Source organism: Lepisosteus oculatus, chromosome 12, assembly GCF_040954835.1.
Source record: "Lepisosteus oculatus isolate fLepOcu1 chromosome 12, fLepOcu1.hap2, whole genome shotgun sequence".
Lineage (NCBI taxonomy): Eukaryota > Metazoa > Chordata > Actinopteri > Semionotiformes > Lepisosteidae > Lepisosteus > Lepisosteus oculatus.
In genome coordinates this window covers 33,353,582-33,379,592 of record NC_090707.1, presented here as the reverse complement: position 1 = coordinate 33,379,592, position 26,011 = coordinate 33,353,582, and the positions used below count along the sequence as shown (strand labels likewise).

At 41.5% G+C, this 26,011-nt stretch overlaps 2 protein-coding genes across 2 annotated transcripts; both read left to right on the top strand.

Moving 5' to 3' along the window:
* The first annotated feature begins 1,590 nt into the window (after positions 1 to 1,590).
* Positions 1,591 to 15,197, top strand: LOC102695089 (tubulin alpha chain). Its single transcript, XM_006636791.3, has 4 exons — positions 1,591 to 1,735; positions 11,229 to 11,451; positions 12,413 to 12,561; positions 13,571 to 15,197. The coding sequence occupies exons 1-4, from the start codon at positions 1,733 to 1,735 to the stop codon at positions 14,543 to 14,545; spliced, it is 1,350 nt and encodes a 449-aa protein (XP_006636854.2). The 5' UTR covers positions 1,591 to 1,732; the 3' UTR covers positions 14,546 to 15,197.
* A 2,066-nt stretch (positions 15,198 to 17,263) lies between these two features.
* LOC102695285 (alpha-aspartyl dipeptidase) lies at positions 17,264 to 24,080 on the top strand. The gene is made up of 8 exons (XM_006636792.3): positions 17,264 to 17,492; positions 17,774 to 17,862; positions 19,845 to 19,919; positions 20,842 to 20,921; positions 22,017 to 22,190; positions 22,396 to 22,455; positions 23,109 to 23,191; positions 23,875 to 24,080. The coding sequence occupies exons 1-8, from the start codon at positions 17,398 to 17,400 to the stop codon at positions 23,942 to 23,944; spliced, it is 726 nt and encodes a 241-aa protein (XP_006636855.1). The 5' UTR covers positions 17,264 to 17,397; the 3' UTR covers positions 23,945 to 24,080.
* Positions 24,081 to 26,011: the final 1,931 nt, after the last annotated feature.

Sequence of the window (26,011 nt, the reverse complement as noted above, 5' to 3'; positions counted from 1 at the left end):
TGTCTTACAAATAAAGTTAAATACATTTCATTTAAGATCTTTCATAGATTTTATCCTGTTAAATCGACACTTTCTAGATTTAAACATGAAGAAGATGACTTATATGTGTTTTGTAATAATGAGAATGAATCTTTTGTTACATTTGTTTGTTAACTGCATATATACAAAACTGTTTTGGATAGATTTGCAAAATATTAAATTGAAAGATTTTTTATATTTTGTTAGATCTGATGTGGATAAAAGGATATGTTTTGATTATTAATCTGTTAATTATTTAGGCTAAATACTTCATCCACAAAAGTAAATGGTCTAACACTGCTCCCTCTATTCATGCTTTTAAAGTTGAATTCCTTTTTTATTTAAATTCTATTAGACATTTAAAGAATCAAAAGGCAAGACATACAATGGACATTTGTAAAAAGTACAATTTTTAGTTTTTACAATTGTGAATTCCTCTGGCTGTGAAGTGTCTATTTCTGTATCTATTTTAATATTCCGTCTCCTGTTTTGTATTTCTGGTGTTTAAGTAAAAAAAATATATTTTTAAAAAGTTGAAATATATATAGTAGCGGCCTCGCCCGGCGTTGCGGCAGAAGAGAGCCGGCTGCGGTGCAGGACGGGAGTCGTGGTGGCCAGTGCGGCTGACCAATGGCGGAACCGGGGCACACGGTCGCGAAATCGCCCGGACACATGTAAATAGTTTCCCTGGTTTAGCAACCCTTTGATGCCTGTACCCAAATGACCACCCTACAGCTGTGTAACTGTACCCTAATTGACCGCAGTGTGTTGTAGCCTGTTGTCTTTTTCTCTCTCTCTCTCTGTTGTGGTTTCTGTGCCGGTTAAGTCCGGTTAATAAAGATCGCCGTGTTCCCAGTCGACAAGAGCCCGAGGTCCCTGGTCTCTGTCCTCGCCTAACCCACAATATCATACTTATCTGTGAGCAGTACATTGACTAACTGAAACTGTTTACAAATGTCTCAATCACATGCCGACTTGTGTGAGTAAAACCGTGCTGTATAGCCAAAATTCACCTTTGGGTGTTCATGAACGTATATCACTGACTCTCCCTTTTGTGCCTTGAAACCATGCCCATTCTAATGATGCAACCGGTCATGTGCTATTTACTCCGTGTGCCCCGCTGCTGTGCAATGACTTGCTGTTTTTCCAGGTTTCATGCTGATATTTCCGGTAACAGGGCTTCGTATTCTCAGATATTGACTCTGATTATATTCAGCATTCTAGGAGCATTGCCTGTTATTACATTTTACATTGGCGGCTCTTTACATGCTACAAACCTGCGTCATAAAACGGTACCTTAGCACGTCAAAAAATGCAGGATGCTCAGGGGTGATGTCATGTTTTACTAGCCGAAACCCCAGAAGTGGGCTCTGTATTTTCCCCCTTTTCCGGAGTCTCCTTTTGGGTTTATTAACCGGCCCACTGCAATAAAAACACCTTCCGGTGCTGAAAGCTTTGCCCGGTTCATTTCTAACTGCGTGTGCTGTGTGTGGGCGTGTCGGGGACCAGCCCAGGGCTTTGACAGGGGCTCCTCCTCCGATAACTACCCGGGATATATAACCCAACAGCCGGCTAAGCTGCACTAGTCACTCACGGAGACCACTTTGAAGGTTTGCAGTGAGGAAGCGAAGTACCGCAGGATTTCGTCTTGACCTACGCATTTGTATTTATTATATTTTCAAAAAAAAAAGACTCGGAACAATACAGCAGCAAGATGGTGAGTTTTAACATTTAAAGTTACCCGAAGCATTTTTTGTTCATTTGAGTAAAAGATGAAACATTGAATATAGAGTTTTTATGTTAAGAGCTAAGCGTAATTCCAAAACATTTTTTTCCCCCCCTCAGATGAGCTGAACAGTTTGACCTGCTATTACTTGACACGTTTACAGTTTCATCCATAAATGTGATAATGTTGCTGTATTTGATTGTGTGTAGACGGCACAGCTGTAATGTCGTGTACTGTCGTCTCACTGTAATGTTAAAAGCTAAAGCTTTTGGGGGGGAAAAATCGGCGTCTGAAATGCAGGTCAGGTGAAACTCAGGATTGAATCCGTTTAGCAGCACTGCTTCAGAGACCCCCAAATTTGTTTGATTGCAAATGTATATTGAACCGAGTCTTTTTTAACTCTTGAATTTTGATGAAATAACGCAATATTTAAGAATGAATAAATTAAGTACCTAAAACGCCACGTGTATTAAAATTCGGTATCTGTAATTCGCATAACGTTTAAAATATAAATTAATATCATTATACAGTAAAATATAGAACCGGATTGCATGTTTAAAATACTGAAAAAACCCTTAATACGTTCGATGTAGCACTGGTAAATCTAACAATGAGTCTTTGGGTGGGGGGAAGGCTTGCAAGATATTTTCTCAGATGTATATCTTACGAAGAAATTTTATAATGGCAGCAAACGTGCATCTCTGTTCTTACGATTAAAGATGCACAGCAGTGGTCTCGGCTTCCTGATCGTCCATGGAAATGTTTCCTATATTTGAAAGGCAGGCCTGTGAAATGATAAGAATTATTTCTGGGTGGGCCTGTTCCGCGCTCAGGGACACGCCTGTCTTGTCATTACGCCGAGCGCTGCAGGGTTGGCGTCTCACCACCGATGTGGAGCGAAAGCTGGCGTCTCTAATGGAGAAACCTCAATCGCCATTTCGTTTTTCTGGATCATTATTTGGTCTTTTTTTTTTTTTTTTTTTTTTTCCTTCTTCGTGTGATTAAATGTATGTAACGCCCGCGACGGCAGTCCTGGGCTAACGTATCTGTGAAATATGAGGGACTTCGAGAGTGCGTATTCTGCGGCCAGACACAACAGCAGCGCCTCATTCTTAACAGGCTTGTGCCAAAAAGGTGTTGTTACCACTAGTTAAAGCCGAATTGAGGCTAGATGGACAGTTTCAGGCTTTTAAAAGGGGGAACCACTTGAAATTGGAAGCATTCGAATACCTTTCAGTGTGTAATGAATTGCGGATGTTTCGAAGATTGTTGCGGGGAAAATGTGTAACATCGAATCTAAAAAGCAGGTGTTGTCCACGATTTTGCTCATTGAAAAGGCATTTATCTCCCAGTCAAAATGGTGACGTGCGTGTGCGAGTATAAAGGTCCACACACATGAGCATGAGGAGGCTGCTATCAGTCACAAAGGGAAGGTAAGAGATTAGAGGGTTATGGATCGGAGGATCAAAGCTATTTTTTTTTTCTGCGATGAGGTTTCTAGAGCCGAGGGGCTGGTCGGATTCTGCAACTGTTGGAACAAAATTGACCAGATAATAAATGTTGATCAGACTGATTCCCAGTGACCTGGACATTCACAGCACGTAATTTCATTTTTTTTTTTAAATGAACAATCGCAGGTTTCGCGGGAAGCTACACCGCATGGTGTGCGCCTGCAATGCTATGCGGTCACACACACACACGATAGATTTTAACATCTGTAAATTGGTGCAGTGTTAGTGCTTTGGGCGCAATCCACCAGCTCTCATGCGGACTCTGTTTCCTGAGCTTTGTGTGTTAACCCAGTCCGTCGGTTTTCATTTACGGCTGTTATTGTGACCGCTGTGCACATTCACCCGCATGCTCCAGCCGAACCGGCGCGCCATACAGCGTCATCAGGAAATACGAAAACGCGCATCCGGAAGCTGTTTCTATCGGGGTGGGGGGCTTCAACCGCTGTAGCTTTTAAAAAAAGTACTACCGAAGTACTTTCAAAACCTCTCTGTTCCCACTAGAGGCAATAACACACGGGATCACTGCTATACCACCATTAAAGGAGCGCACCGCGTCTGACCACGCCTCCGTGCGCCTTCTGGCTGTGTGGAAGCAGAAGCTAAAGAGCGCCACCTGCAGTAAAGACCGTGCAGCGCTAGTCAGACGCTGCTGAGCAAGAACCCGCAGGCAGTTTTGAAATGACTATATTTTTAAAAAAAAATCTCGTCCACTGATCTAAATGCGCATGCAGAGGTGGTCCCATCCTGCGTCGACTACTGTGTGGACAGATGTGTTCCTACCAAGAAGATCCAGATATATCCCCATCAGAAGCCCTGGATGAACAAAGACATTCGCTCCAAACTTAGTCTGCTGCCTTCCAATCAGGTGACCGAGAACTGTATTAGAAAAAAAAATCAAGATACGACCTGGAGAAAGCTATTGAACTGGCAAAGCAGGAATAAAGGGATAAATCGGAAAAACAGCATCTCTGCCAGATGAGATGGAACACCTTTTACGCCTGTTTTTAGGCTCAGAACACTGAGCCCGCTATCAAGACTTCCTGTGAAACAGGGGACTTTGTGTTCCAGCTCTCTAAACACGAGATGCGTATAGCCTTTAAGAGTGAAAACCCGCAAAGCAGCCGGCCCAGATGGTGTCTCCCCTTGTGTCCTTAAAACCTGTGCAGACCAGCTATCTCCTGTGTATACAGACACTTGTAACTTCTCTCTGTCCCCGTGAGTTTTACCAGAGTGCTTTTAGAAAACCCAAATGGTGCCACTGCCCAAGCTAACCTGTGTGAACGGTTCCTGTCCAGTAGCACTCGCTTCAGTGGTCATGAAGTGGCTGGAAAGACTAATATTGTTCCATCTCAGACTTCCTTGACTGACTTCAGTTTGCTTCCTGCCTGAATAGGTCAATTGATGATGCTGTATCTCTACTGCCTTATTGATTACAGCTTGGCCAGCACAATTGTTCCCGTCAAACTGGTCCCGAAATGCAGGAATCTGGACTTGTGCAACTCCAGCTGCAACTGGATACTGGATTTCCTGACGGGAAGACCTAAGGTGGTGGGGAAAATTGGCAACAATATCTCCTCTACAGCGATTCTAAACGCTGGAACCCCACAAGGCTGCTGTCTCAGTCCTAGGCTATACTTGTTCACCTATGATTGTACAGCCACTTACAGCAGCAAACGCTATTATTGGGGCTGATCAACAACAACAATGATGAGTGCGCATACAGGAGTGAGGTGGAGCATCTTACAAGATGGTGCCTAGACAACAATCTGGCCCTGAATGTCTGCAAGACAAAAGAACTCATTGTGGACTTCAGGAGACCCAGAGGGAGTCGTGCCCCAGTTGGCATCAATGGCTCACCAGTGGAAACTGTCAACTGCTTCAGGTTCCTTGGCCTGCAGATCTTCACCGACTTGGCTTGGTCTCGCAACACTGTAGCCAGTCTGGAAAAGGCACAACGGCGCCTGCACTTTCTGCAGTGCTTAAAGAAATGCGGTATGGGAAAGCAGTTAATAGCCGGAGTTGGGAGCCTCTGTGACATTCTACAAGGGAACAGCCAGCAGGAACTCAACATTGACCACTTCTGGCCTTTGGCTTGTTTCTGGGTTTGTTGCCTATTAACAGCATCAAAAAATGGTACAGCAACGTACACAATAAGCAACCATTCATGTCCTGGTTTCTGCTAAGAAAGAAAAAACTACCATGACCTTCATGTCTTCATTTTATCAAGACTTGTTTAGAAATAATTGTGGAGCTCCTGATTTGTATTAGTCGGACACAAATGGTTTTAGATGTTCCTATAGTAATCAGTTTGAGCTGGAATGCTTGTGTGGTTATAGAACCTTGAACAGCGAGTTTAAACTACTTCATTATATTTGCACTTTATCAATTTATCCGTGATCGTTGTTAATATTCAAATCACGAAGAGCTTTCTTAAAATTAAGTGTGGTTGACGCTAAAGGGAATTTGGTAGCCAATCTTGAATGCAAGTTCAAGCACCCAGGATTACAGTGAAATGGTTTAATTATTGCCAGTTTCTTTCTCTCTCTCTTGTATGATTGCTGGTTTACCACTAACTGAATTTAAACAATAAAACCTTTGCTGGTCTCTGTACTTCTCCTGCACTGTTCGTTTCATACGAAGGTCAAAAAATGTTTGTTGAGCAGTAGTCTTGCATTTAACGGACTTGATCTTTGTGTTAATAGTCACTTAAAAACAACCCAACCGCCAGGTTCCCAGCTAGCCATTATACATTTAGAACAAATTTTCTTTTCAGGACTATGTAGTTTTAAACTGCAAATTGTCACATAAAAAAGGGTTTTCAGATCATTAGTTTTATTAGACTGAAACGGAAACATCTTTGAAGCCTGGTAACTGCCGCACATAAACCTCGCTGTCAAATAAGCAGAACAGATGTTAAAATACCAAATATGAGCTGGGGAGGAAATGGGTCTTTTCTGCCACTACAGTAATACTGTGTAGTGTGTGTGATGTTTATTTTAGTCTAGGATGAGATATGTGGTGCCTTACATTATGACTTCAAAACCTCATCCATTTATCTGCTGTTGATGACCAATGTTTTCCTCCATTTCTCAATTGAATAAATGGTGGTAGATCAAAGATTCAGTAATGAAATTCGGCTGTTTTGTGTTCGTGGAACTATTCCACATATGCCACAATATTATTGAAACTGTAACTTTACTGCTGAGATTATATTGCAGTACTTTATTGGAAGAATGTGACAAGCTTGTCTAAAGCATTTACACCTTTTTAGCAATACCCTGTGTTTGAGCCATACTGTAATTCCTCAAGTAAAAATATAAATGAAGAGATTTATGATTGCACAAAAAATCCATTTCGGCTCTAAACTTGCATTTTTCTTAAGTTCTGCATTCAATTCTGCAAATATTAAAGCAGAGTAATATTCAGGTACTTCTGGATGAAGATTCTAAATTCTTTCGGCGTATTGAACATGAAATTCAGTGAGATTTTTCCATTCCTGAAGCAGTGAAATTATTGATTTACAATTCTAGTTTTGAAAGGAGTAACTAAACAAAAAAAAAAACACACACTCCGAAAAGGCTTTAGAGAGTAAGATGAATTTAAAAGGTAGTGGAAACCAGGTTCTGAACTGATTTTGAGCAATAACTATTTGTTTTTCATATAAGGACAGAGAGGGTTGCCCGTGTACATCTCACCTTTTGTAATATAGCTGGTTAAACTTCATTTAATTCAAATGTTCAATGTGTACTTAATATATTCTAATTATACCACTAGTTGGTGCAGGCTGCAGACCTATTCCTTTCAGTCTGAATAATAATTGCTTACACTTATATAGCGCTTTTCTGGACAGTCCACTCAAAGCGCTTTACAGGTAATGGTGTCTCCCCTCGACCACCGCAGCCCCCCAATGTGCAGCCCCCACCTGGATGATGCGACGGCAGCCATAGTGCGCCAGAACGCTCCCCACACACCAGCTATAAGTGGGGAGGAGAGCAGAGTAATGAAGCCAATTCATAGATTCAATAGACCGAAGGATCAGTTTAGCCTGACAAGATCAGCAGAGGTTTGAACAGTTGTTAAATGTATTTAAATGAAGCCAGGATCCTTTTGTTTTAAAAATACTGTCAAAAAAAAAAATCTGAGTCATGTACTAAAAGAAGAGCAGGGAAAAACGCCCAGGTTCAGTTGGTAAAGTCGCCCAAAAATAGATGAGTCACGGCCTGGGCTGCTTGCCCAAACTAGGCCATCGCATCTCGCAATCTAATCTCCCTGACCTGCCTGTTATCGGAGGAGCAGTGGCTGCGGCAGCCTTTTAAAAATAGAAAGCCGGCCCCCAGGAAGAAAAAATTGGAAAAACTCTGGGGCAAGGGCTGATTCTAGGACACTTCACAAACTAGGAACTGGGGAGGCTAAAATAGAGCAGCCCCGTGAGGAATGGAACTATTTTCAGCAGGATAAATCCATATAGTAGGTGCTGATACTAGGATTATTATTGCACCCTGTAACTGCAGATAGAGCTTCTCCAGCTGTGCCAAACGGCTAAATCCATTATTTTACAGAATCGCTTGTATCGATTTGCAGATTTCTAATCTAAGGAAATGGCACATTTTTATTAATGGATCATTTGTGCTTTGGTGGCACCAGGAGAATAGTGAAGAGCTATTGTGAAAGAGTAATATTAACAGAAGTTTGGTAAGAGGGTTAAATCCTAATCTTGCACACTTCCGTTCGCCTACAAATAAGTCGCACACTCAGGATTTCCCTTAGTGTATCTCTTGCACTCCCCCCAGTCCATCACAGGCCACACACATGCAGCCACACACTCCCCACTGAGGGACAATTTTCCTAGAAGCCAATTAACCAGTATGTTTTTGAACACTTGGAGGAAACCAGAGGAGAACATGCAAACTCCACACGGACAGCACCCCAGGAATAGAATTGGTGCTGTGAAGCAGCAATGCTAACTAATGTGCCATCTTGTCAATCAAGGCTCTGTCAATATATCATAAAATCTGGTCTTTAATCAGTCTCTTCCATCAGTAATGTTCCTGCAGGCTGCATGAGATAAAAATAGCACAAACAGTACATACAGTATAATATCGATTTATTGGGCTCGAGCAATGTTTTATTAGAGCTGTGATTAGTGTGGGAAAAGAAGCTTGTAATTTTGACTCTCAGAAAAAATCTGGGTGTCGATAGCTGAAGTCTTCTTTATTAAACTCTCATTTTTTAATTTTAATGAGAAAGCATAGAGAAATGCAAGTCCTGTCAAGAGTTTAGAGTAGGGGTGTCCAGTCTTGATCACTGGGGAGTCAGTGTGTCTACACAATTTCAGTCCCTGAACAGCTTGTTTAGAGATGAAAAAGGTGTTTATTTTTTATAATAAATATCTTTATTCTGGTCTCTCCTAGTCTCTATTATACTACTGCTGCTGATATCGGTAGTAATTCATTTTCTTCTCTTATTGTTTTCTATCAAACGCTAGGTTTCTCTCACTGGTACAAATTAGTTGCCTGATCAGCAAGTTCTCTGAAAATAAACGTTATTAATTGGAAGCTTTTTTTGTTTTATCCTGATATTTGAAAGGAAGTCCCTTGAATTGAACAATGAAACCTATACCTGCAGCCAAACGCATTGCTCACAAATTGAATTTTAAGGTGACATGAATAAAATGGCACATTGTTTCTGTTAACTGGGATCGCTCTGGCATCTGTTTCTCTTCCTGTCCTTTGGAGTTGGGTTTTATCAAATGTTAATGTTTTAATCCTTTATCTAAAATGCTTTATGCATAATTACAATTTTCAGACATCCTTTTAGTGCAATTTGTGTACAGTGGAATCAGGGGAGACCTGATGCTAACAACTGCCACAAATTTACAAAGTTATCAGGGAAATGGTCAAATCCATGCAGGTGCAGTATATTTTTTGGAAGAGACATCCCTCTATTTTCTAAATATATCAATACAGATGTGCAGGGCAGCCAGAACTTATCCCAACAAGCACGGGGCAAGAGGTGGATACATACTGGCCAGGATGCCAGTCTGTCACAGGGCACATGCACAGACACACACCAAGGCAAATTCTCCCAGAAGCCAATGAATCCAGAGGAAACCCATGTGAGAGAACATGCAAACTCCACACAGATTGCTCCCTGGGTCCAGAATTGAACCCAGGACTCCAGCACTGCAAGGCAGCAATGTTAAACACTGTACTAACTTGTACTAATCTGTCTTGGAACAGAAATGAACTAGATAAACTCGTTATGCTGAGTTACAACAAGCCATGATGATAACAATGTTAATGTTCCTGGGTAGTATCTTAGTTGACCAATGTTGGAAGAATTACAAACCAGGGGTCTCTGACAAGTTTTACGCCTTGTTTGCAGACGCAGTCTTGTAGGATTTTAACCTTTCATAGATCCTGGGCAAGCATGCACCTGTTTGCAGTTGTTTAAGCCCTAGATCCCCATACATCATCCACAGCGTAGCCGTCACATTCTCATCTTGTGAGAAAACTACAGTGGCGTGTGTGGTATGAGAATGTACATAGTCCTTCTGGAACATGTGAAGGCCGCATGGACCCACACAGTCCAGGTTCCTTTGACTTGGATCGACATAGCGCTGTGCAGTGAGGCTCCCATCAATTTCTGCACATGGAATTCTGTAGCAACCACGATTGGTACAGGCCAGGGGGAAATTTGGCTAGGAATGCCGAGGTAACACCCTTACTCTTTTTGAGAAATGCCCTGGATTTTTTTAACGACCACCGAGACTCAGGACCTCGGTTTTATGTCTCATCTGAACGACGGTGGCTTTTTACAGTTTGGTGTCCCCGTCACTATACTGGGGTATTAGGACCCTCACAAACCGCAGGGTGAGCGCCCCCTGCTGGCCCCACTAACACCTCTTCCAGAAGCAACCTTGGCTTTTCCAGGAGGTCACCTATCCAGGCACTGACCAGGCTCACACCTGCTGAGCTTCACTGGCAATCCACTGAAGCTAAGGATTACTGGAAGAGATATTACATACTGCGGTCCATGTGGGTCCTAATGCCCCAGTATAGTGATGGGGGGCACTATACTGTAAAAAGGTTCCATCCTTCGGATGAGACCTAAAACTGAGGTCCAGACTCTGGTAATTAAAAGTCTCGGTGAATTCCTGCCAACTGAATCACATATGGAGCCCCTCTTTGATCTTGGGGAAAAGTGTAGCGAGTCAAAATTGTCAAGTTTATAACTTGACATGGACAGAGACTGTATTTTCCAATGCCTTTTCCTGAAATCCCTTGCCAGGTGTGTACCATGTGTAACGGCATGTTAGAGTGAGCCACTAACGCATTGCAATATTGTGTTCCCTTTGATGAGCAGGGAATATTGTCATTTTCACTAGTCTTGACTTTAAACATGTTGAATCACCCTCATCACCTGTGTCCAAGCAACTCTCTCACCATTGTAGTGACTTAAGTGCTTGTGCAACAGTGAAAGTCACTTGGATATCTGGTGATCATTCACGAATGATCAATTAAAACTTACACCAAAATATTGAATCAAAATCTATCATGAATGGAGTGATTTCTTTTGAGTTCAGTGTATGTATATAGCATGCTTTTACGTTTTAAAGTTTCTTTTCAGTTGCTTCAATTACACTTTTTCTGCAACCTGGGTCCTTGGGTGCTACACGTATGAAAGACGTATGGCATGTAGAACTATACTTGAGGTGTTTTAAAAACGTTTTCCACCTTTACGATTTGCCGTCTTCCCACAGGCCCACCGAAGGCAAGATAAATGTTCATTATTGGTCTCCTAAGGCCTAGTTGGAGCGGGGGGAAGAGAGCCAAAACAAAGTTCACTTATAGCTGGAACATCAGATATTTTCATAGGGAGAGATGCTTAGATTTTTGTGAGGGATTTTGAAATAAGCTATATGGTTTACTGTTGACTCTTCATAAGGTAACCTTGACTTTCTCCCATCCCAGCGTGAATGCATTTCTGTACACGTGGGCCAAGCTGGTGTCCAAATGGGCAATACCTGCTGGGAGCTCTACTGCCTGGAGCATGGGATCCAGCCTGACGGGCAGATGCCTAGCAACAAGCCGGTGGGTGGGCACGACGACTCCTTCACCACTTTCTTCAGCGATACTGGAGCAGGGAAATACGTGCCCAGGGCCATCTTTGTGGACCTGGAGCCCACTGTCATAGGTAAGGCAAGCAAGTCGGACTTGACCAGACAGTCTGGATCCTTGTGTGCATGTATAGCAAAACCTCACTGGTAATTCTTGGTAAAGGAATCATCTGCTGCTACTGTTGTGAAATATCAGTCCCTACAGTAGAGTTTGCGTTGAGGAGTTCCATGAGTAAAAACCCCAAAATCTCACAAAATTTGGATGGCTTAGAAAGAACTGACTTGTGATGCGTAAAAATTGAGGTAATGGCAATGGAAAATCCCTTTCTTTCTCACTGTATCCTGTGTCCTCAAATGTTTCCAAGATGGCAGAATTTTTCTAGTGTTTTGGAATAGAGAGGACTATTTTTTTTTTCTAGAATGTATTTTGACTATTGTGAAGAGGAGGAATCAGTTGTCACAGATTCGATAAGAGTGGGGGGGAGGGATTAGGACAGAATTCATAGCTGGGGTCTCCTCTTCCTTGTTTTCTTTTTGGGTGGGATTTTTCTTGGTCCTTGTCAGTGCTCGGAATGAAGGTGAGGTAAAGATTGGGAGGGGTTTCTCTTATTCAGGAATTATAAGGAGGATACGGATATTTTTGTTCTTATTTTGTCTCTGTTCTCACTGTGAATATATATTCCTCTTGCCATCTGACATGATTTTCATTACCCATGACATGCGTTTGTTTCGACCTGGGTCAGTTTTGAGCTAAATGCATCTATTAAATGTACTGTATGCCAGGAAAAAAAAGATTTTGCTATAATGCATGAAACAACACTGTCCGTTCATTTGTTAATAAGTTATCATCGAGAAGAAGCATACTGGTAGGTTGATTGGCTTCTGGGAAGACTGACCCAGCCGAAAATATTTAAGCAAAATCCCAAATCCACATTTTTCATTATCTAAAAACATGTTAATCTAGTTCTTTTAACACTCGGTATACGAGATAAACATAAAAAGTATGAAGACTACATTTTGAAGTGTTTGTATTCCCAGACGAGGTGCGCACAGGTACCTACCGCCAGCTGTTCCACCCCGAGCAGCTCATCACTGGCAAGGAAGACGCTGCCAATAACTACGCCCGCGGGCACTACACCATCGGCAAGGAGATCATCGACCCCGTTTTGGATAGGATCCGTAAACTGGTGAGTAAATCAAGTCATTTATTCTGCAGGTCAAAGGTTAAAGGACATCCAGTATAGAGCAACTGGAGATGACCATTACAGACATATCAGATGGATATACTGTGTGGATATTTGACCACTCTCTTTCCCCAAAAAAACCCAGTCCCAGCCTAACACCATTAATACTCAGTGAAATACTCAGTATTTCACTACTCTAAACACATGTAAGAATGTGGGCTTCTAAACCCTTCACTAATTACCTAATTAATTAGATGCTTATTACCATGTATATCTAGATGTGTTTTTAACAGCCTCTAGTGGCAGCTGTTGTACAGTCCCTTCAATGAGCAACCTGCCACTATTTTAATTATGTAGCATATATAGTACATAGGTCATTGGTATGTGTGGTGAGCTGTTAATTTTTTCTTTTCGTTACTGATTTTGCCAGTCAACTAGTCAGTCATTTTAGTATGGGAGTGGGTTCATTTAATCTGGTCATCTTGAAAGGTTGCTGTAAGAACAGGAGAATACTTGGAAATGAGTGGAGGTCATTTGGCCTGTGTAGCCTGGTGCCATTTGCTTTGATAGCATAACTAGGCAGCTTGTTCCATACCTACACAACTCTTTGTGTAAAGATGTGCCTCCTGTTCTTGGATTTAAATGCATTTCTATGTAGGTTCCAGCTGATCTCACAGGCATATCAAATTACTATGTACAGGTGTTGTGTCCAGTTGCTTGTTGTTTTTTAGTTCTGTTTAACAGGGAACGTGCATTTTTTTTTTCCGCTCCTGTGCATAAAAAGTCTGTATGGAAAGTATTCTGTTATAATGAGGAAGTGAGCAGAGTTGGACCATTTGTAATAAGTTACATTTCCCCATTAACAAATGCCATGAACAGTTATTTAAGAATTCATATGACTTATTTTTGACTATGTGCACTCTAAAACCCCCAGTTTTTCATTTCTGGCCACTGGACCGACTTCTGTGATTAGAATCAAAATGATTTGACTGATCAATTCTGTTTCTTCTAGGCGGATCAGTGCACAGGTCTTCAAGGTTTCCTGGTTTTCCACAGCTTTGGAGGTGGTACTGGTTCTGGTTTCACCTCCCTGCTGATGGAGCGCCTCTCTGTGGACTTTGGTAAAAAGTCCAAGCTGGAGTTTGCCATCTACCCAGCTCCCCAGGTGTCTACAGCTGTGGTGGAGCCCTACAACTCCATCCTGACCACCCACACCACCCTGGAGCACTCTGACTGCGCCTTCATGGTCGACAACGAGGCCATCTATGACATCTGCCGCAGGAACCTGGACATTGAGCGCCCATCCTATACCAATCTCAATCGGCTCATCAGCCAGATCGTCTCCTCCATCACTGCCTCCTTGCGCTTTGATGGTGCCCTGAATGTGGACCTGACTGAGTTCCAGACCAACCTGGTGCCCTACCCTCGCATCCACTTCCCTCTGGCCACCTACGCCCCCGTGATCTCTGCTGAGAAGGCCTACCATGAGCAGCTGTCAGTGGCTGAGATCACCAACTCCTGTTTTGAGCCTTCAAACCAGATGGTGAAATGTGACCCCCGTCATGGCAAGTACATGGCCTGCTGTCTGCTGTACCGTGGAGACGTGGTGCCCAAAGATGTTAATGTGGCCATCGCCACCATCAAGACCAAAAGGAGCATCCAGTTTGTGGACTGGTGTCCCACTGGCTTCAAGGTGGGTATCAACTACCAGCCCCCAACAGTGGTGCCTGGGGGAGACCTGGCCAAGGTGCAGAGAGCTGTGTGCATGCTGAGCAACACCACCGCCATCGCTGAGGCCTGGGCTCGCCTGGACCACAAGTTCGACCTGATGTACGCCAAGCGTGCCTTTGTCCACTGGTACGTGGGAGAGGGGATGGAGGAGGGAGAGTTCTCTGAAGCACGAGAGGACATGGCGGCCCTGGAGAAGGATTATGAAGAGGTGGGAATTGATTCCTATGAAGGAGAAGAAGACGGAGAAGAGTACTAGGAATACAAAGCATCAGTGAAGGCAAAGAAAGAGATTTGTTAGATGTCAGACGCCAGATTACACCGAGATCTCCGAAAATAACTGGACACACTGCTCTTGGGTTCGTTTGTTTCTCATAGCTGTATAAAAATGTCTAGCACTCATGCCAGAAAAATAAATTTCCATGTAGTTCTCAGTAATATAACTGGTACTTCAGTTGTACTTAAATGTCTTTAAAAGCACCTGCGTACAGGTTGGGGGAAAAAAAAACATTTGACCATTACCATTGATAATACTTAAACTGGAAAATAAGTTGATATAAGACCATTGTATGGTGTGGCAAAAATAAAGCATATTAAAAACCTTGAAATGTCATTAGTGTATTCCATCCAGAACACTGAAATATATTCGCATCATGGGCAATAAACATTTAGCGAGTCTCTCTCTTTGGATGATCACCGTGGTTTGCTGCAAATTGCTCGCATTACGTAGCACGAAATGTTTTGGGTGAAACACCCATGTTTGGGGGTTTATTTATTTCATTGGGCCTTTTGAAATATTTGTGTTGCTGTTTGTTTCTGTTACCAAGCACAGTATGTGATGCGGAGGCCTACAGAAACTGTCGTAACTGCCAGAAGCCCTTACTTTTGTAAATAAACTTGTTTAACCCAAATGTGTTGTCCTTTGTGTACTTTTGTCATATTTATGTAACTTAAAAGTAATATATGGGGGGAATGGTAAAGTAAAAAAGTTGGGTACTTTTAATGAGTTGTTGATTTGTCCTGATTCCCCGGGAATCTGGCTGCTTCAAAAACATTGCCTTGTTCTCTTGAGTCCTTTTCTTACATTCTCAAAGGCTCTGGGCAGTCCTCTGTGTTGAAGACTTCATTTGTTTTGTTTACTTGGCTTAATACATCCATTCATTTTCTAAAGCTTCTTCCAATTCGGGGGCAAGGGAGAGTCGGAGCCTGTCCCGGGAAAAGATGGACACAAGGTGGGATACATCCTGGAAGTACAGTCCAAAACGTGGCACTGACAGACACAGACAAACTTGGCTTAATTCCTTTATTAATTGCTTAATTATTTCCTTATTTGCGTGGATTGCAGAGCAGTAGTACCTTTTACATCTGTCCACAGTATTCTAAGGGAGGTCTTGCCAATACATTACTGACCAACCTTTCCTTGATTTTCAGTCCTTCACATTTAATCCTTCAGTTGTAGTATGTGAGCGTGTTGCTGGTTTTCGATTATGAGTTCCACTATGTGCAGTTCCCTTTCAGACTTGAAGATATGGATGTCAGGACCACACAACAGCATCTTCTCTTGTGTCCTAGTCCAGTTTTGAAGCTGACATTCATAAAAAAGCACCTTTTAACGTACACCTCAGCTAACACTTGTCAGTGACGAGCAATACTAATGATCCACTAGTAAGAGGAGTCCTGTTGGAAACTTTGATTTAATAATGTGTTAAAACTTCCTGTGTGTCCTTTTATCTTGTACACATTAACACCCATCCCAGCCTCCCAGCCTCAGTGTCCAGATGCCCCAAATCTCCAGGACTGGGTGCAGAACCACCACAACATAAAGATCTTAAAGCAACAAGCTCCCAACTAGTTTCAAGATGTCTAAATTCTGCTCTGAAGAGGTCTCAAGGTCTGGAAGATCAATATCGGCGGTCAACTTTGGCACAGGGTATTAGATGAAGTGATGCAAATATTGTGTAAATTCCTCCCCCATATTTACATTAGGAGAATTGGGACGCAGGTAATGTATCAAGTATCTATATTGCTCAGTCTGTTTCCTGTCCTCACACGTAGGGTACTGTACGGATTCTAAGGTCAAATAACGTTGCACATTTTATTATTACCGTTATGTAAATGTATCCAAATAAATTTGCAGAGTAGTGTTTGCACTTTCCCATTCTTAAGACATTATTTCCTTTTCTTCTTCGTAGATTGCAATAGTTCGTAAAATGCTTTATGATTTTGGTGGGTTGGAAAATGGAAGGGCTGTAGTAACGATAGATCGGTCTCTAGTGGCCGCCAACGCACGGTCTCAAAGATATTTGGAAAAATATTTTTATTTGTGTAGTTTCACCTTTATTCACCGATTACCGATGCCTTGATCTTTATGCATTCTCACGTGACTTTTATTGGGACGACTTGTGTTTTTGGAGTAGTGTATTACTGTTTGAAGGGTGTTTCTTAAACCCATCATTACTTCATGTTAAGAAATCTATCTTTAAGGAAGTTTTTTTAATTATTATTTTGTTAAACTTCCTAGACTTTCTCAATCAAACATCCCGTTAGTCCAGCCTCCTGGATATTAGAGCATCGGAGAATATACACGTATAATTTAGTTTTCTCATCTGTGTCATTGTGTTGTCATTCCTTGAGGACATATCGGTTTCGTGTTTGTGAGGGAGGTCTTCGAAATAGCAGTTTCTTTCCTTTTACTGTATTAGCTTTCAGCTTATATTTACAGTTAAGGCAACAATCATTTTATACACAATACAATAAAGGACCATTTTCATTGACCTCGAACAAAATCGATAATGCTGGTGTTATGTTGAATCCCGCACCCCCACAATTGGGAATCTTGTATCCCCCCAGCAATCACTGGGGTTTAAAACCTTATCAAAGATGGTTTAATGCCGCAACTTTTATCTACAAAATGTAGATATGCTTACCGGAAGGGCGGTCTTTGGGCAGCTATTTTAAACTTTGGCCCCACTTAAATGTTTCTTTTACGTCTGGAATACTACTTCACGCTTCTTCACGGTTGTAAAACTGACTTTTAGTTTTAACAGCTCCAAATTGAAACCTTCTTGCGCTTGTCGACGATTGAAAACCGCACAGTTTCTAACAAAAGCAATGAATAGAAGACTTCTCTTGGTTTCCAATTCGACTCTGCATGGTGGGGGATATCTGGATCACTGCCAGCAGCAGATAAAAGATTTCTTCGGAGAGTAAGGTTTTAAAATCTGCTCGTTGCTTTACTCCCGTCGCCTCTTGAGTTGAGCCATGACCACTCACTATATCGACACGGATTATGCATGCCACACGGTAGTCACGCAGTTAAACTTGAGATCAGTTCTGCATAAACAAGTCCCTGCAATTTTTTCACAGATGGACTTTGTTGGTTAAATGTGTTACAGATAGTACGTTATTTGCAGAGCGCAAAAAAAGAAGATGAATTCAATATTTAAAGTTTTGTTTGAGTGTTTACATACTGTTTTCTTCCGTGCAGGGATGTCAAAAGAATTTTATTCATTCCGTATGCCTTACATGACAGAGATGCGTATGCCAAAACAGCGAAACAAAAATTTAAGAGTCTGGGTAAGGTGCTTTTAAATGTTTTTAAGAGTCTGGGTAAGGTTCTTTTAAATGTTTGAAACCATTTTTCTCTCTCTATGGCTGGGACTGTTTACATACTAAATGAATTACTGGGTTAATTATTAACTATTACTACGTGGAAACGTTTTTAAAACTGAGAAAAGGAAGCATTAATTTTCTCGTGTCGCCAAAGCCGTTCAAAATAAACGAGGAAGGTCCTCGCTTCAAGTGTGTAACTCTTATGTTAAAGGGAGATTTATTGAATTGTATCGATCCATACTATGTTATAAAGGAGACGTAGTAAAACAGCTCTTTTGAATGTTATGCTTTTCTCAAATAGTTACATAGTATGTATGTTCTTGCCATTCCTGCTTTCAGAAGTAACAGTAGCACAGGAGCACTGTATGAAGTGGAAACAGTCCATTCTCAGAAAGCCATTTACTCCTACTAAAGGCGTTTAGCAGTCTGGAGCCTGTCCTGGAAAAGCAGTTCATCAGACTGTACAGTATTTAATAACTCAATCATTTGTATAATTTACAGTTTTGATTGTACAAAACTATAATTTATACACAGTATCTAGGTATTATATATAGTGTTCTACAATAAATCTTGCTTCAAAAATTATTACACTGAATAAATATGTGAATTAACATTGTTAGAGAAGGCAGACGACTCGCATATTAATTTCCTGGGTGGTGCAGTGGATAGCTTTGTTGCTTCTCATTGCTGAGTCCTTGGGTTCAACTCTGGACCTGGAGTGTTGTCTGTGTGGAGTTTGTATGTTCCCCTAGTGTTTGCATAGGCTTCCTCCCACAGTCCAAAGACATAATAATAATAATAATAATAATTGCTTACACTTATATAGCGCTTTTCTGGACACTCCACTCAAAGCGCTTTACAGGTAATGGGGACTCCCCTCCACCACCACCAGTGTGCAGCCCCCACCTGGATGATGCGACGGCAGCCATAGTGCGCCAGAATGCTCACCACACACCAGCTATCAGTGGGGAGGAGAGCAGAGTAATGTAGCCAATTCATAGATGGGGATTATTAGGAGGCCATGATTGGTAAGGGCCAATGGGAAATTTGGCCAGGACACCGGGGTTACACCCCTACACTTTTCGAGAAACGCCCTGGGATTTTTAATGACCACAGAGAGTCAGGACCTCGGTTTTACATCTCATCCGAAGGACGGCGCCTGTTTACAGTATAGTGTCCCCGTCACTATACTGGGGCATTAGGACCCACATAGACCGCAGGGTGAGCGCCCCCCGATGGCCCCACTAACACCACTTCCAGTAGCAACCTTAGTTTTTCCCAGGAGGTCTCCCATCCAGGTACTGACCAGGCTCACACCTGCTTAGCTTCAGTGGGTTACCAGTTGTGAGTTGCAGGTTGATATGGCTGCAAAATATCACCCTGATATGACATGTAGGTAGATGAATAGGTTTCTAATAAAATAGGTCTTGAGTGTCCCTGGTTTGTTACCATTGCTTGCCGACATAGACAAACCCTGAATTGGATGAGGTGGTTGGAGGATGGATATGTTCCTTCTAAATCATTTCATTTTATAAGTAAAATCATAAAGTGCGATGGAAAATGTGACAATTTTACATATAAATAACTGTTTCTTCCTCATGTCAGATATCGGTTTGAACCTTTACCCTGTTCTGTTTCAACTTGGAGAGCAGATACTATTGCACAGATTTGAGCTGTCAACACAGCTTGTGGGAGAGACTCAAGTTCTAGAGTTGACCTTTTGAAATACAGGTTGCGCCATTCAGTCCAAAGATCACTCATCTGAGTCTGCGGCATTTCTCCAAGTCTAAATGGAGCTTAAAAAGGAAATGAAGTCTTAATTCAACCATTACAAAAAACTTGCACTTGGCATAATGTCCCCCCCGACGTTCCTTCTTTCAGAAATCAATTTGAAAATGTGATTAAAAAAATCACTCAGCTTACGTATCTGTTCTGTATGTATTAAGGTTATGAGGTGGACAGTATTCATGAGGCTGCCAGTCCAGTGGATGCAGTAAGAAAAGCACAAGGGATTTTCATTGGTAAGTTTGTGTGTCTCTTGCATGAATAATGATGCCCCCTGAACAATATATGAATTGCAAACAAGGGGCTATTTGGTCAGTCTTGCTCACATTATCTATAGTCTAGCAGATACGTGAAGGATCTCTGAGAACATTTTCAACTGCATGGTTAAATACGGTATTGTTCCATAGATCCGTGATATTGTTCTGTAGTTTACGTGCACTTAGTTTTGGTACACAGGCTTCTCTTTCAGCGACTAGTTTCAGTTGGACTAATGGTGGTAGGTACTTTTCCTCTTTTTTGAACACGTGAATCAAATCCCTGTGTATTCCCCTCTTTTAAATAAAATTAACCTTTGAACCTTTTTGCATATGACGTTTTTGATGTCTGCTTTTTCTGATTGCTTTTCTTTGAACTCTTTTCGGAGTAGCAAGATTCTTTGTGTTAATGTGTGGTGGCTACAATTTAACACAATTTTTATAAATTAGGCTTTCTTGGTATTTTGTTTAATTTTAACATTACTCCTCTAGATTTAAGTTCTGTGTATTTTTTTGTAAATCCCATCATCAAGTTTTGACATTGCTCTCTAATAGCGATCCTAGTGATTCTCTATAAATTGTCACTGATTTCTTTTCCCATTTTCAATATTGTTTTGTGCAATATTGTACAATACATGAATCAAGCCTTCATCTACATACTGTATATTACAATGGCACAATCGGGCTTTCAGTTTAAAAAGTAATGAGAAGCAATAGGTTTCCATTAGTGTATGTAGGGCACTACGATATTTACATTTACATTTTTTATTTATATCTCCTTGGTTGGAGGATAGGATAGCTCCGTGTTTAAACATTTTTATTAATAAAACACATTTTATACGCATACAGAACATCTACATTGTTTTCTGAATTAGTAATTGTACATTCACCTCTTGACCTGCAGGTGGTGGAAACACCTTTCGCCTTTTGAAAACGCTGTATGACCAAAATCTGGTTTTGGAAATAAGGAAGAGAGTCCTTGAGGTAACTTGGTAACTTGCAGCTGCTTTTTATACACTTGTCACTGAGAACAAACAGCAGGTTTGCAGTGTATAAACTACTGCTGAATTAAAATGCTCTAATAGGATAACCTCAATTAAGGCACAACGAATGGTACAATTTGCCTGGATAATTACAAAGTATCAAAAACTGAAGAAAACAGTGGTGACTACTGATTCATTTCTCTATATAATTTGTTACTTGAGTTAAGCGAAGGCTTTATCACCACATCAAGAAAATTGAGTATGTCTTATAATTATTATTAATAAAAATCCTTAGACTTTTCTGTACACTCCACTCAAAGTGCTTTACAGGTAATGGGGACTTCCCTCCACCACCACCAATGTGCAGCATCCACCTGGATGATGTGACGGCAGCCATAGTATACCAGTACGCTCCCCACACACCAGCTATCAGTGGGGAGGAGAACAGAGTGATGAAGCCAATTTCACACGACTAATTTTGAAACACCTGAATATTGTGTTGCACAGTGTTCCCCTGCCTTGTGCCTGATGCTTGCCGGGACAGGCCCGGGCTCCTCTGAGACCCTGAATTGGATGAACCAGTTAAAAAAATGGATAAACACTTTTTTCTCTGCTCATCATTATTGTAATAATAAAGTTGATGTAGCAGCAATTTACTGTGACGTCTTGTTCCAGAGAAAAGAGTAAGCAGGTCTGACGTCCATCTATTTTCTAACCATTTCCTCCAATTCAGGAAGTCTGACACACATTTCTTAAATGTGTGCATTTGGTGCCATTTCTCTTTGGGGCGCTGCTGTGGCTAAGGATCTGCGCCTGTGGCTGGAAGGTTGCTAGTTCATATCCCACAACAATCCTACTCCGTTTGGCCCCTGAGCAAGGCCCTTAACCCCAGCTGCTCCAGGGGTGCTGTTTAAATGGCTGACCCTGCGCTCTGACCCCAAGCTTCTCTCTCCCTGTCTGTGTGTCTCATGGAGAGCAAACTGGGGTGTATGAAAAGACAAATTCCTAATACCAGAAATTGTATATGGCCAATAAAGTCATCTTATTCTTATTCTCTTGTCAAACACCTTCTGACAGAGATGTTTTCATTTATTAGGATGGGGTTCCCTATATGGGATCAAGTGCTGGGACGAATGTAGCCACCATCAGCATCAACACCACCAATGACATGCCCATTGTCTACCCTCCCTCTCTAAAGAGTATTGGCTTGGTGCCCTTTAACATCAACCCTCACTATCTGGATCCTGATGGGAACAGCAAGCACATGGGGGTGAGTCTAGACCTGACTAATACAGCGTATGGCAACTCCACTGAAACTGGTGCTCAGTGTTGATCCTAAGTGTCACAGGAGAGATCTACAGTAAAGACATTTACAAGTATGTAAATCTGATGTTGTTCTATTATTGTTTTATTAGTTTGTTTCCTCATAGTCTCCCCCTGCCCTGTGAGTGAATGACAGTCTCTTTTGTCTTCAGGAGACCCGTGAGCAGCGCATTTTACAGTTTCATGAGGAACCTGACACCCCCTGTGTTCTGGTATGTGACAGGGGCTGACTGACAGTCAGTGCTCCTCCCACACCATTGCAACTTGTTGAAAATAAGAATAAGACATTATAACAATCATTGATAAGGTAGAATATGGAGGGGACACCAACTTAGGTCTTGCAGTACAGTCCGTGGTTCGCTTAATATCTTTTTTTCTCCATCATGGGACAGAAATGTGTGAAAAGGTTCATTAGCTTGACTAGATGAGGCAAAGGACACTTCGCCGCCTCCTCGCCGCCTCTGTTCCAGGATAAGCAAAATATAAACCTTGCTGTTTTCAGCTGTTCTTTCTATTCAGCATTGTTAGATAACTATAAAAATGTAGCGTTGTTCCATACCACATCTACAGAAGTGTCTTTGGTTGTAACGGTAATATGTACTTTAAAAATATGTCACTAGACTTTGGTGTTTGTATTGTCACTAGGATTGTGACTAGGGCTGATTCAATTTTATAAATACCAATGAAATACTACACTGTGTGCAAGATTTGCAACCATTTTAAAAATAACGGTTAAGTACGTTCAGCTACATTATGTTAAAGATGGAAAATTAGCACGCCCCTACTTAGATTTATGAGTGGCCAATCTCTGTGTTGAGTACTGATAGAGCAAACCTTTAACTGGTGGTTATTTGCTCATACACAGGGCTTAAGGGAAGGATCAATGTTGGTTGTGGAAGGCAGTAAAGCAACTCTGTTGGGCACTACAAATGCACGTCTGTTTGTAAGGTAAGCAACATCTCACAGGAACAGGTGGACATTTTGTAGTTTGTTCACTGTCTTTCCAGCTACTGTATTAGTTGTATAAACGACACTACATTACATACTCTTTTTTTCAGCTGTGATCCTGGCATGCTTATCTTAATACTGGTAGTTACTAAAGGTGGGACTGAAGTCCTGCAACAATGTAGATTTGAGGTCAAGGCTACCTAGCCTGAAATAAAGAAGATATGGGTGGTGCTGTGGTTAGCACAGACCTGGAGAACTGTCTGTGTGGAGCTTGTATGTTCTCCCTCGGTTTGCATGGATTTCCTCCACGTGTTCCGGCTTCCTCCCCCAGTCAGGTAACTTAAATGGTAAGTTAAGTGGTTTCTGGAAAAACTGGCCCTTTGTTGTGAGTGCGTGCGTTTGTGTCCATCTGCCCTGCGATGGACTGGCGTCCTGTCCAAGGTGTACCCTGCCCAGTGCCCATTGCTAGCCAGGATAGGCTCCAGCTCTCCCACAACCCTGAATTAGAAGAAGCAATTCGAAAATGGATGGGCGGTTTCATGTTTCACTTTGTTTAAGGAAGAAGGCGGCAATTTCTTTTCCGTAACAGCTCTTGAAAGCATGGCTCTTTTCACCCCGACTGCATTCTCATTCTGAGTTTCATTCGCTCGGCATCCACAGTGACCGTTTTCTCTCTTGTCAAGGGGAAAGCCAGCAACAGAGCATGAACCTGGAGCAGATTTCAGCTTTCTTCTGAACGACAGCAGCCCATAAAGAAGTGCAAGAAAATTGGCAAACGCATTTGCTACATTACTGCCTTGTCTCTTTCACACCTGAAGAAGGCTCCACGGCCGAAACGTTGTGTTTTCTCTCTTCTTTTTTTCAGCACGGAATAAACCGATTACTTGTACTTCTGTAATAATTTGTTTTTGATCTGTTTAGATAGTAACTTTTCTATATATGTCCCACAATGATACCTGGACATCTCTAATACAAGTGAAATTTTGGTTTTGCTATTTATTCAGTTGAATTTGTTTTGGATCTGCGTCTGTACACCCCTACTCACAGTTCATTTGCTCTAGTCACTGTCTTCCAAGGCTAATGGGCTGGACGGCACGTTCTACCATCCCTCACGAAATAGACTTACAAAGATAAAAATATGTCAATGAAGGAAGGTTCGAATCTACACAAAAAAGACAGACATATATATAAACCACAAAAATAAGAAAGCTAAAATAGTTTTAAGAATTATATACTGTAGTGTCCATTTTAATGATAAAGTAAACATAAATATAAATGACTGTTAAAATCTGTATAAATGAAATTTATATCGAACCAGATTGGGTTGACTATGTCGGTGACTTTTTTTAATCCGGTCCTCATAGTTATCGCTGTTCTAGACTAAAAAGGTTTTATTCTCTTAGTTTATCAGTATAGGACGTTCCTTTTCAGTCTGGATGTGCCTTCTCTTTTCTTGGCTGGTTCTCGAGCAGCAATAGCTTTTGTTGTAATACAGTGATCAGAACTGTTCTAGTGTCTTAATTCATTTTAAATTGTTGTGCAATTTTAACATAACATCAGTTGATTTCGCTTTTATATATAACCACCACACAGTCCAGGAACCTCTTATATGCAGTACAGAATTCTGAAGCTGCTATAATAAAAATACTGAGGCCATCATATAAAACAAAGTGCTTTCTCCTTTATACCAGATTCTTTGCAGCTGCTGTTCCAGTAGATTCACATCTTTTAGCAACCAAAAGGCCAAGAGTTCTAGTGCTTCTCAGCATCGACTTTCAAGACTTGGAATCAGCCTTTTATTGCTGAAGTTCCTCTCCCTTATTTGACTCAGAAAGCCCCACTGCCCAACAGCAAAACAAATCCCTTACACGTTACCAACAGATTAACAACATTTATTTACACATTTTTGTGTGTGTGTCTGTTTGTTTTACATTATTTCTATTTTAAAAATCCTAGTCAGGAAGCATCTATGTATAGTACTGGAGATGGAATATACTGTAGAAAAAGGCTGTCCTTTTTACTGGATAACAGCCATATCACCCAGCAACTCACCACTGGCAGCCCACTGAAGCTCAGCAGGTGTGTGCCTGGTCAGTACCTGGATGGGAGACCTCCTGGGGAAAATCTTAGGTTGCTGCTGGAAGAGGTGTTAGTGGAGCCAGCAGGGGGCATTGTGCTCACCCAGTGGTCTGTGTGGGTGCTAATTTCCCAGTGTAGTGACGGGGACACTATACTCTAAAAAGGTGCCTTCCTTTGAGGAAATTTAAAACCGAGGTCCTGACTTGCTGTGGTCAATAAAAATCTCAGGGCCTTTCTCAAACTTCCCTTTGGCCCTTACCAATCATGGCCTCCTAATAATCCCCGTCTCTGAACTGGCTTCATCACTCTGCTCTCCTCCCCACTGATAGCTGATGTGTGGTGAGCGTACTGGCGCACTATGGCTGCCGTCGCATCATCCAGGTGGGGCTGCACATTGGTGGTGGTGGAGGGGATTCCCAATTACCTGTAAAGCGCTATGTAAGTGTAAGCAATTATTATTATTTATTGTAGAGTTCAGAATGGTGTGAATAGAGTGTTATAAATAGCCATTAGTAGTTATTCATATGATTGGTTTCACTTAAAAAGTCAGATTGAATCATTGAAGCTTCTGGCTTAATCCCAGGCCTAACCAATCAACCATTGAATGAACAGATGTAAATCATAATGCATTTATCTGGAATTACAAATCCCACAACCCTATATTGGATAAATCAGTTTAAAAAAACAGATGGACGAATGGATGTTATGTCTATTAATACTCTTTTATGTAATTACAATTTT